This window comes from Mandrillus leucophaeus, unplaced genomic scaffold (genome assembly GCF_000951045.1).
Source record: "Mandrillus leucophaeus isolate KB7577 unplaced genomic scaffold, Mleu.le_1.0 Scaffold394, whole genome shotgun sequence".
In the NCBI taxonomy this organism is placed as follows: domain Eukaryota; kingdom Metazoa; phylum Chordata; class Mammalia; order Primates; family Cercopithecidae; genus Mandrillus; species Mandrillus leucophaeus.
In genome coordinates, this window is record NW_012104187.1 from 1,784,036 (window position 1) to 1,796,232 (window position 12,197).

Consider the following 12,197-nt stretch of genomic DNA (forward strand, 5'->3'; position numbering starts at 1 on the left):
TAGGCAGAGTCATATGATCTGACTTTCATTTAAAAAGGTGTGTAGTGGCTGGCCATGGTGGTTCACGCCTGTAATGCCAGCATTTTGGGAGGCCAAGGTGGGCGGATCACACGAGGCCAGGAGTTTGAGACCAGCATGGCCAACATGGTCTCTAATAAAAATTAAAAAAAATAAAGAGCTGGGCATGATGGATGGCACGCACCTGTAATCCCAGCTACTCAGGAGGCTGAGGCATGAGAATTGCGTGAACCCGGGAGGCAGAAGTTGCAGTGAGCCGGGATCACACCACTGTACTTCACCCTGGTGACAGAGTGAGACTCTGTCTCAAAAAAAAGGTGGGGGCTCGCACCTCTGGGGGCGCATGCATGGAGGATGGGTTTATGTAGGGCTATGTGAAAGTGGGAGGATTTACAGTACAATAAGGAGGTTGTTGTGATTGACATACAACAAAAAGGCCTGAACCGGGGAAGTAAAAGTGAAAATGAAGGGACGAAATAGATGTAGGAGAGTTAAGACATAGAGTGGATAGGACTGTCTTTGTATTCCATATTGGGGATAAATGAGAAGGACTTCAAGATGATTCCTAGGCATGGGTGATTGTATGGAAATATGGTTAACATGAGCAAGCATAGGGAAGAGAGGGAGAGGGAGCTTGGGAGCTGCGATGAACAATGAGTTCAGGTTGGAACATATTGAACTTAAGGTGCCTTCAGAGTGACAAGGCAGAGGACTCCACCAGGCAACTGGACACACAGGTCTGGACTCAAGACAAGGGTCTCAGCTTTGGAATGGGAGCTAAAACTATGGAGAGTAGGAATAGGAGTACTACTTTTGGAGAACACTGATATTTACAGTATTGCAAAGGATGAAAAGATAACACCAAGGGCCAAAAATGAAGGGATTTATCCATAGAACAAAGTGACATGGATCTAATGAGATCAAGATGTGAGTGCTTCACAGTGTTATGGAAAATGTCAGTGTCAAATATCACAATAAAGCAAACTGTAGCTGTGTGAAGATTAGCAGCTTGATATTCGCAAGTACACAAAGTGAGTTCCCACCCAGAAGGATTGCCCAAAAGGTTTAGGATTAAGAACCAGATTGAGCTGTAAGAAAAATAAGACAATTTTAAAAAGCCAAGAAGAGCACAAGAACTAAAGATGAAAGCTGATGTGCTCACCCGTCTGGGTGAGGACCAGAGGGAAAGGTGCACTTTGATTGAAGCACTATATGTACAACAGGGTCCTGTGGCTGCTCATCAGTCAAGTGGCCTGTCCCTAGCAAGGCAGCAGAAGGTTGAGTCTTTCCCAGGGCCATAGCTGGGTGGACTAAAGGGGAACACTTGTCTCAGAGGCAGCCAACGTTCCGGATGGCCTGTGAAAATGAGATTGAGTCTCCTGAAAATGCGCGAAGAGACAGAGAGAGATTGTACTTGATTGCTGCCAGGCTTTTGAACTGGAAGGCTGTTTTGGAATTGGGGCCAGATTAGCAAACCAAGGCCACAAGCAAGCTACAGTTAGAGGTGAGGCCGTTAAAAAAAAAGCAAGAAAGGAAGCAAGTGCAAGTAAGTTACCATGCAGGTGGAGGGAGAAAGAGAGAGAAGAAGAGAGATGGGCGGGCCCTGCAGTTGTCACCTGTCCCATTGAGGACCCTCTGCATCCCTGCACTGAATTCCTTTATATCCTTGTACAGTTGGAGTGGGTTTTGGCTCCTTGCAACTGCTTAGTACAACAATAATAATAGCAACAGGAGCTGACATTTGTTGACTGTTTACCACGTGCCAGGCACTGCGCTAAGCATTTCACACGTAGTGACTTACTTGAGGCTTACAACAGCACTATGAAAACAGTTCTATTTTTATTTCAGTTTTATGGATGAGGAAACAGAGATAAAGAGAAGGTAACCTATTTGCTCCAGATGCATCGTTTACAAGTGTGGAACTTGTCAGAAATAACCTTTTCCTGCCAAAGTTTGGATTTTTGTTCTTTTGAATAAATGTGAATGCCTATGAGTGCCAGTCAGGCACTGCACTAAATACAGGGGATGAAAAGAAATTATTCAAATAAGAACATGTCCTTGTTCTTGAGGAGCTTTTAGTCCAATGGGGAGAAGCTCAGAGAGGCCAAAGGGTAGGGCGGAGCAAAACAAAGAAAAGGGAAGGACAAGGAATGGAAAGGAAAGGAAAGGGAAGGAGAGAGGAGGAAAGGGAAGGAGAGGGGAGAAAAGGGAAGGCGAGAAGAGGGAAGGGAATAACAGGGAAGGGAAGGAAAGGGAAGAAGGGGGAGGGAAAGGAAGGAGGGGGTAGGGAAGGGAAGGAGAAGGGGAGGAAAGGAAAGGAGAGGAGAGGGAAGGGAAAGAGAGGGGAGGGAAGGGAAAGAGGGGAGGGAAGGAAAGAGAGGGGAGGGAAGGAAAGAGAGGGGAGGGAAGGAAAGAGAGGGGAGGGAAGGAAAGAGAGGGGAGGGAAGGGAAGGAGTGGGGAGGGAAAGGAAGGAGAGGAGAAGAAAGGAAAGGAGAGAGAAGAGGGTAGGTCAGGGAATGGGAAGTAAGGGGAGAGAGAAGGGGGAAGGGAAGGGAAAGAGGGGAGGGAAGAGAAGGGAAGGGAAGAGAAGAGAAGAACAGGGAAAGGAAGGGAGAGAGGAGGGAAGGGAAGGAGAGGGGAGGGAAAGAAAGGAGTGGGGAGGGGAGGGAAGGGAAGGGGTGGGAAGGAAAAGCGAGGAGAGGAGAGGGAAGAGAAAGAGGGGAGGGAAGGGAAGGAAAGGGAAGGGAAAGCGAAGGAAAGGGGAGAGAAAGGACAGAGAGGGGAGGGAAAGGAAGGAGAGCATAGGAAAGGGAAGGAGAGAGAAGAAGGTAGGTCAGGGAATGGGAAGGAAGGGGAGAAAGAAGAGAGAAGGGAAGGGAAGGGAAAGAAGAGAGAAGCGAGGGACGGGAGGGAAGGGAAGGGAAGAGAAGAGAAGAACAGGGAAGGGAAGGGAGAGGGGAGGGAGGGGATACAAAGAAGCAGAGGGAAGGGAAGGAGAGGGAAGCTGGAGGGAAGGGAGGAGAAGGGAAGGGAAGGAAGAGAAGGACAGGGAAGGGGAGGAGAGAGCAAGCAGAAGCTATGGGACTGGAACCACAGGAGCAGATGAGAAGCACTGATGAGAATATTGAGCAGCAGAGACTGTAACAACAGAGAAGAAAGTCAGAGCAGAAAATAAAGCAGTCTAAGGAGGAGGGCAAACCACTGCCTACGCCTTGGGAGACCTGGGGCCCAGCCTCCTTGGAAAGCAGGGGTCTGGTATCCACATTCCACAGTCTCCAATGCCACCATGGCCCTTACAGGCTTAAGTCTACCATAACTCAATACAGTTTTTCAAAGAATCCAGGAAAGTTCTCACAGGAGAAGTATGTTTTAAAAATATGTAAACATGTAGGGCCAAGCAGGGTGACTCATGCCTGTAATCCCAGCACTTTGGGAGGCCAAGGCAGACAGATCACGAGGTCAGGAGTTCGAGACCAGCCTGGCCAACAGGGTGAAACCCCGTCTCTAGTAAAAATACAAAAATTAGCTAAGCATGGTGGCTCACACTTGTAATCCTAGCTACTCAGGAGGCTGAGGCAGGAGAATTGCTTGAACCCGGGAGGCAGAGGTTGCAGTGAGCCAAGATAGGAGATGGTGCCACTGCACTCCAGCCTGGGCGACAGAGGAAGACTCCGCCTCAGGAAAAAAAAAAAAAAAAAAAACAATGCACAGACCTTAAAAGGACATTATAATTGTCCCAACCAAGTAAGAGCGTTGCCCTATTTGCCTCTCCTCCTCCTCGTTCCTTTTCCCATGGAGGGTCAGAGACAGTGAGGGAGGCGGGGAAGGCCGTGGAAGCAAAAGTGGGGCGGGAGGAGAGAGAGCAGGACCACACACCTGGGTGTGGGGTTCCCCACCTGCAAAAGGCAGCAGTGGGAGGCAGAAACCCTCACACCAAGTTGGTTACCCAGGGTTAGGCTGTCAAAGGGCTGTCTAAAGACTGCTGTCCCTGTTGTCATGTTTTAGTTAAAGCGACTGTAGGACTCTGTTGTTCCTACAAGTGATCCAAGTGACCTGAGTTTTTGGCCAGAGCCAGAAGACAATTCTCTTCAGGTAAGTTTTAAAGAGATGGTAAGAGACAAAAATCAAGTTCCTTTTAAATTGCATCTCATGAGTCTTGCCTGGTTCAACACAGTGATGTTAGAAGAAAGCTTCGTACTGAAGAGCCACCCCTTCCTTCCACCAGTCTGGCTGGGTAATGAGGAACTCAGGACACTTTCTTACCTCCATCCTTTTTCTTTGGTGGCGCTTTTGCTGACAACAGTATTTCGTCCAGAAGCTGGCTCCGATTTGTCTTCTATGGGAGATCCAAATCCAGCACTAAAATGATAACTATTTTTTCTTGTCATTTGAAAAAAAACCACAACCAATTTCAATCATATGGAAAATAACAATACATTGCATTTGCATTTAGAGCTTATAAGGCATTTTTACTTCATTATACAATTTTTATTTCATTATATAATTTGATTCTTTTCCCCATCATGAAGCCAGGGACCCGGCGTTATTTCATCCACAGCTAAGGAAAGGAAACCCACACAGACACTAAGTCATGTGGCCCAAATCACTGCAGGTCCACAGGGTGAAATCGAATGTGAAACCAGATTTCCTGGCTCCCATTCCAGAGATCTTTCCTATAGCAATGTAAAAGGCAATTGTGCAACTGTATTACCATAAGAAGAATAAAAACCAAGTTGCCCAAATCTAAAATCTAAAACATTTTTTCACACTCAAATTAAAGGGAAAGTTATTTGCATATAGATAAAACATCATTTTCTTACTTGGTCTTTTCTTTACTTGATCTTCTTAAGGAAGATGAAGAAGAAATACTTCGTCCATAACCAACATCTGATTTATCTTCCATAGATGAAGGTGGAGAACTAAAATTTTACACATTTAAAATTATATATAGGTTAAAATAATCTATTTGTCAATAGATTATGGTTTTAGTCCACAAAACAGATTTTTTTCCAAAAGTCGTAACTGGAGCTGACTTTTTTCTTTCTTTCTTTCTTTTTTTTTTTTTTTCTGAGACAGAGTCTCACTCTGTCGCCCAGGCTGGAGTGCAGTGGCACGATCTCGCTCACTGCAAGCTCTGCCTCCCGGGTTCACGCCATTCTCCTGCCTCAGCCTCCCAAGTAGCTGGGACTACAGGCGCCCGTCACCACGCCCGGCTAATTTTTTGTATTTTTAGTAGAGATGGGGTTTCACCGTGTTAGCCAAGATGGTCTCAATCTCCTGACCTCATGATCCACCCACCTTGGCCTCCCAAAGTGCTGGGATTACAGGCGTGAGCCACCAAGCCCAGCCTGGAGCTGACTTTTAACAGTGACATACTATTTTTGAAGTATAAAGGATAAGTTATTTTTTCTTTGTTTGTTCTTTGAGACAGGATCTCACTCTGTTGCCCAGGCTGGAGTGCAGTGGTGCGATTATGGCTCACTGCAGCCTTGACCTCCGGAGCTCAAGCGATCCTTCCACCTCAGTCCCCCAAGTGGCTGGGACTACAGGCATGTGCCACCATACCCGGCTAATTTTTGTATTTTTTGTATAGCTGGGGTTTCGTCGTGTTGTCCAAGCTGGTCTCAAACTCCTGAGCTCAAAGGATCTGCCTGTATCAACCTCACAAAGTGTTGGGATTATAGGCGTGAGCCACTGCAAAAAGACTGTTATAAAGCCTTTCGTAAGCTAGAACAGAAATTATTTGTATAAAATGTATCAAATAAATACTATATGGATATACAGATATACATGATCTCTCTTTTTTTTTTTTTTTTTTGAGACGGAGTCTCGCTCTGCTGCCAGCCTAGAGAGCAGTGGCAGTGCAATCTCGGCTCACTGCAACCTCCGCCTCCTGGATTCAAGCGATTCTCCTGCCTCAGCCTCCCGAGTAGCTGGGATTACAGCTGTGTGCCACCACACCCAACTAATTTTTGTATTTTTTAGTAGAGACAAGGTTTCACCATGTTGGCCTTGATCTCCTGAACTTGTGATCTACCTGCCTCCGCCTCCCAAAGTGCTGGGATTATAGGCATGAGCCACCATGCCCGGCCACGATCATTTTAAAGAAGACCATGGAAGCTTTAATTTTTATCTCTACCATTTACTTCTTATTTCAGAAGAAAAATGTTGGGTGGTAACTGTACTCCAGCACATAGTCCTGGAGAACTGTAAACAGGATTCATCTTAGTTTGCTGCTATTTACACTTTCTTCAATGACTCCACGGTAAGAGGCCTTGACTTCAGAACACACTTGAAACTGACTGGCAGTATGGAGTCAAAGAGAGAGCAGAGAGCACATTGATTTGCAGTGGTGGCTATTTCATGGTTATTCCATGTCAGGCTATGAGTTTATGAGCCGGTGTTTATTTTCATGGAGGTGCTAGATACAGGAGAAAAGAGTCTGGGAGTCTTTGCATATTCACATGTTGATGGAGAAACAACAACAACAAGCAGTGTGTGCTTCCCTGCTTCCCCTCTCCCTGCAAAGACTCACACATCAGATTTACTGTTGATTAAGAGTACAGCCCGTCGGTCACTTGGTTCTTGTAAGCAGAGCTCCTTCAAAGGCAACAGTTTGATGCCGGGATGTATCTGTAAGATAATTTAAGGACCAAAAAGTAGTATCTGCATGGGTCATATTTTTGAAAATGAATACAGACAGAATATGTTCTCAGCTGTTTGCACTGTCTCATTTCACACACACATACACACACATGTACAATATACATACATAAAATTAGAAATAGGAACCTGAAGCTTGTGGATGTTCTTGCCTTTGGGCAGGACAGATCCAGCTCCTTATCATCTCGATTGGTTTACACTCAGCTGTTTCATCCCATCATTATCATCTTGGCCCCTGGAAGTATTTGGATTGACAAATCCATCTATATACCTAAGGGAGAACTGACTGCCTGCAAAAGTAACTGAATACTGGAACAGATGACTAAAAGTGTTGAGTGTATCTAAAAGTAGGCCAGACAAAGCCCTGTGCAGGCAGTTTCACCAGCCTGGAGGAAGAGGGCTAAACTAGATGACTTCTGAGATCTTTGTCCAATTAAGTTATAGTTGAATCCCTTTCTCATCCAAGATACGTTTCATGGTTCTTTGGAAAGAAGGCAAGAGTGAGCCTTTTAAAATAAGACCGATCCTGTCATTCTTCTGCCCAGGACCTGCCATGGATCCTGTTCCATTCAGTGTAAAGGCCACATCCTTCCAATGTTCTCCAGGACTCACATGACCTGGCCTTCGTTTGCTCTCTGGTCTCTGGTCTGCTCTCCTCCCACTTTGCTAGCCTAGCTCTAGCTGCACCGGCCTTCCTGCTGTGTCTAGCACATGTCAAGCATATATTCACCTCATGGCACTTGCACTGGTTGTTTCCTCTGCCTAGAAAACAACCCCAGATTTGCCCAGGACTTCCACAGCCCAAGATTTGCCCGGGACTAAGGCCCTCACCTCCTGCAAGTTTTGGCTTGGAAATGATCACCGTCTCAGTGAGACCCACCTGACCACAACTTCTAAAATGGCAACCGCCCACCACCTCAGGGATCCCCAGCATTTCAGAGCCCCTCACCCTGCCTCTGCCTGCTCTCTTCTCCCTCTATGGCGCCTCTCATTTCTCTCTCTCTCTCTCTCTCTTTTTTTTTTTTTTCCTTTTTTTGAGATGGAGTCTCACTGTGTCACCCAGGCTGGAGTGCAATTGTGCCATCTCAGCTCACTGCAACCTCTGCCTCCAGGGTTCAAGTGATTCTCCTGCCTCCGTCTCTTAAATAGTTGGGATTACAGGCATGCGCCACCATGGCCGGCGAATTTTTGTATTTTTGGTAGAGACGGGGTCTCACCATGTTAGCCAGGATGGTCTCTATCTCCTGACCTCATGATCCGCCCGACTCTGCCTCCCAAAGTGCTGGGATTACAGGTGTGAGCCGCGGCGTTCGGCCCCACCTTGGTTTTCTTAAAGCTGCTTTGTTCTGATGCTGCAACATTCTTTTAAAATTATTATCACTGAAGGAGACGGGCTTCCTGGGAGCGATTTCTTAGTGGTTTATGTGTGTTACAGGGTATGGCGGTGATGGCAGGAGGTGAGGGAGGCAGGAGGTGAGGGAGGCAGAAGGGAGAGTAAGAGTCAAGTTTTAGGCAAGCTGTTTTGAATTATTCAAATTTTCTCTAGTTCTCCGCTAGAGAGAGTGCTTCCTGCAACCGGGACTCAGTGATGTGACTTATGGCCCTGTCTCCTCTGCTTCTTGGAACCAAATTGGTCCAAGAAGGCTTCTGCTGTCAGCCTCACTCCCCGTGTCCTGAGTTCTTGCACCTGCCTGGCAAACCACACTTACAGCTTTTGCACTTCTGAGTTTTCCCCTGACCTTAGGAAGTATACAGTGTTAGTGGTGCTTGCTGTCTGAGCTCTGCCATCTTTAGCTCCCTTGTTCCTCTCTGTGATATATTTTTTTCCTTTTCCTTTTTCTTCCTGCACAGCTTCTGCTTGATCTTGGGAGTTTTGGCAACCCTTAACATTTTTTGAAGTCTGCAGGTCATATCTGCTTCCTAGTTTTGCTTAACATGGGATATGTAGGTTTTAAACGTTTTCCCCATTCTCCTCATTGCTTTTGGTTTCCAGAAGAAGTAGAAAATACTGACTAAACCAATCATGTAAAAAGGGTCCTCAATATTTTAATTTCTAGCTTCTCACTTCTCTCAACATTCATGTAATAGAAATAATAGAAACCCCAAATTTTGAATGCTACTTTTTTTTTTTTAAAAAAAAGACAGGTTGGAGGGCAGTGGTGTGGTCGTAGCTCACTGCATCCTGGAACTCTGGGCTCAAGTCATCCTCCTAACTCCTCCTGAGTAGATCAGACTACAGATACATGCCACCATACCCAGCTAATGTTTTAAAGTTTTTATAGAGACAGGGTCTCACTATGTTCCCCAGGCTGATCTCGAACTCCTGCCTCAAGTGATTCTCCTACCTCAGACTCCCAAAGTTCTGGGATTACAGGCATGAGCCATGTCACCTGCTCCTTCTTTTATACTTTTTTTTTTGACAGGGTCTTGCTATGCTGCCTGGGCTGGAGTGCAATGTGTATTCACAGGCACAACCATAGTGCACTGTAGCCTCAAACTCCTGGGCTCTTGGTCTCAAGTAATCCTCCTGCTTCAGCCCCCTGAATAGCTGGGGCTATAGGTATGCATCACCATGCCCACCCAGCTCTTTTTTTGTGTCTTATCTGAAACTTGAGACTGCCACTAGCAAGCTGTTTTAATTACAAGTAAGCAGATTCTAGTTAAAACTGAACGAAAAAATGCAAAATCTTATAACTAAAGTTAAGAATGAAGTGCTGATTTTCAAGTTTCTGCCTGTAAAAATATATAAATTACATTAGGTGATTATGAAATTGCAATGTAATGGCATCAGGATTAAAGACAAATTATTATTGTACATACTAAACTGCAAATAAGTGCTGTCACTTACCTGACCATAATCATAGAATCCATCGTTAATTATGTTACTTGATGACAAGTAGCCAGTCCGGCTGTATTTCAGGGGAAGATTGTTGTTGAGCAACTTATTATAAGCCAGCTCACTGAATTTATTTCTCCGACTTCCTGATAGGCTAACTACTTCAAGGATATCTAAAGCCCTGTCAATAAAAGCAAAAAGCATTACTTGCTTTATACAAGCCATCGAATACTGAGTCTCCATTTATATACTGACTTCAGACCCTGAAGGAAGAATGGAGATGGAGCTTAAAGCCTCCCCCACCCTCTTAGATAAAGTAATACTGACAGAATTATGAAGACAAATCTGCCCTTCTTAAGGATACATATGCCAAGTAGTAACTCATGTTCAAACAGGTGAAAAGGACGCTTTTGGGGGAAAAAGTTCTTTGTTCATCTAAAAGCAAAATTAGTATTGGACCTCAACTTTTTCATCTAACTGGACAATATATGCAAAGAATCCAAATGTTTAGAAATTAATAAATGAAACCTGTCTATAGAAACTTAAAACTTGGGGCTGGATGTGATGGCTCATGCCTGTAATCCCAGCACTTTGGGAGGCTGAGGTGGGCTGATCACTTGAGGTCATGAGTTTGAGACCAGACTGGCCAACATGGCAAAACCTCATCTCTATTAAAAATACAAAAAAGTAATCCCAGCTACTCGGGAGGCTGAGACAGCAGAATTGTGAACCCAGGAGGCAGAGGCTGAAGTGAGCTGAGATTGCGCCACTGCACTTTAGCCTGGGCAACAGAGCAAGACTCTGCCAAAAAAAAAGAAGGAAAAAAAAGAAAGAAAAAAAGAAAGAAAGAAAGAAGAAAGAAAGAAAGAAGAAAGAAAGAAAGAAGAAAGAAAGAGAGAGAGAGAAAGAAAGAAAGAAAAAGAAAGAAAGAAAGAAAGAAAGAAAAAAAAAGAAAGAGGAAGGGAAGGAAGGCAGGCAGGCAGGCAGGCGAAAGAAAGAGAGAGAGAGAGAAAGAAAGAAACGAAACGAAACTTAAAACCCTATTCGCCGATGTGTTAAAGGCAATAAATTCATCTGCTTTTGGTCAACAGAACTGATTGATGAGGGTGGTGAAATGTGGAATTCTAGTGAAGGTTTGAGATGGGTGGGAAAGAAATAGAGGTGGTAGACACAGCTTGCCCATTTAATTTTAGCCTTGAAAGTTGGGAGACAAATAGAATTTGTTTGGCAGTAGCAGAAGAAAGTAATAGAGAAGCATTCATCAAGGTAAAGGGGTTAGAAAAAAATATTGGAGGTGTTTTTTTCAAGGGCAGTGAGGGAGCGTTCAGATGCGATGAATGGGGACCCCTCTGCCTCCAGGCCAAGGCGTGTCTTCCAAGCCAAGGCATGCCCTGGGGACATGCAGAGCTTCTGTGGACTGAGAGAGCAGTGGAGACTTGGCTTGGAATTCTTTGGGCCTGAAGAGTGTGCCTCTCCATCTTCTGCTCTTCCTCTGAGCCAGAAACTTGAGATGGCACCCACTCACCCGAGCCTGCATAATTCACTGGCCGTCGGCTCGTCACCAGCACAGACCATCACTGCCCAACTGGCGTGCCTCCTCACTTCACCGTTGTTGGAGCGTAGCAGCTCTACCAGGGGCTCCAACCCACCAGAATTTCTTAACTAAAGGCAGAAACCAAAATGTTACCCATTGAGAGTATAGAATGTAAACTATTTGTGTTTCTGAAAAAATCTCATTATTTGATTGCTAAAAAGTTTTAACTATGTAAAAATGCTTTAGAATGTGTCTATCTGTAGGTTTATTAAATTCAGTGGGGAAAAATCTATTGCAAACCCTTACACGCAGGAGCCCGGTTTTTGGGCCCCAGGAAAGTATCCCAGGGAGGTCACCCTGATTTTACGTGGGACGGGGACTGCAGCAGGAGTCTGTCTTCTCACTGCCCACACGTGGGATGCCCAATGCTTATTCACTCTGCTCCTGAACACTGACTGTTCATTTGGCTCTGTGACAGACAGAATAAGGGGCCCCCAAAGATGTCCTCATCCCTGGAAGGGACTCTGCGGAGATGATTAAGGGTCTTGAGATGGGGAGATTATACTGGATTAGCCAGGAGGGTTCAGTGTAATCACAAGGATCTTTACAAGAGGGGGACAGAAGGTGCTGGAAGCAGAAAAAAAGACATGATGGAAGCAGAGGTTGCAGTGATGCACTTCGAAGATCCAAGGAGGGTCACAAGCCAAGCAACGTGAGAAGTCCCTGGAAGCTGAAAGGGCAAGGACATCAGACACAGCTTCAGACTTCTGACCTCCCCAACCATGTGATATTCGATTTGCATGGCTTTAAGCCACTAAGTGGTGGTCATTTGTTACAGTGGCAATAGGAAGTTAACACAGTCCCTAAGGTTGAGGCTGGATGAACCGATGCCAACCAGGACCCCCGATGTCACTGTGCATGGCCACTAAGTCAGCACCACAGCCAAAGCAACACTCAAGCAATTCTCCAGGGAAAGACCCATCTTTGCTATCCATACACAGTGTCTTCTCTTCATTTCTCAAAGGACTGAAGAGGAGAAGAAAAAGAAAAGAATTGGATAGAATTCCATTAATTACATAATTAAAAGACATCACTCATGTATAAAATTATTCCAATCAGGAAAAAAAAAGATTGGGCAGAGTTCT

At 45.2% G+C, this 12,197-nt stretch overlaps 1 protein-coding gene across 4 annotated transcripts in view; it reads right to left on the reverse strand.

The window, feature by feature from the left end:
* Positions 1–12,197, reverse strand: part of ARMC3 (armadillo repeat containing 3) — a 117,023-nt gene that overhangs the window by 25,432 nt on the left and 79,394 nt on the right. For 3 of the 4 annotated variants that reach the window (XM_011991323.1, XM_011991320.1, XM_011991322.1), the window contains 5 exons: positions 11,044–11,180; positions 9,531–9,699; positions 6,555–6,652; positions 4,840–4,938; positions 4,283–4,399 (listed from right to left, as the gene is read on the reverse strand). In XM_011991323.1, the coding sequence (XP_011846713.1) occupies positions 4,283–4,399; positions 4,840–4,938; positions 6,555–6,652; positions 9,531–9,699; positions 11,044–11,180 (620 nt within the window). The remainder of the gene's footprint in view (positions 1–4,282; positions 4,400–4,839; positions 4,939–6,554; positions 6,653–9,530; positions 9,700–11,043; positions 11,181–12,197) is intronic. The other variant, XM_011991321.1, reaches the window with a different exon arrangement.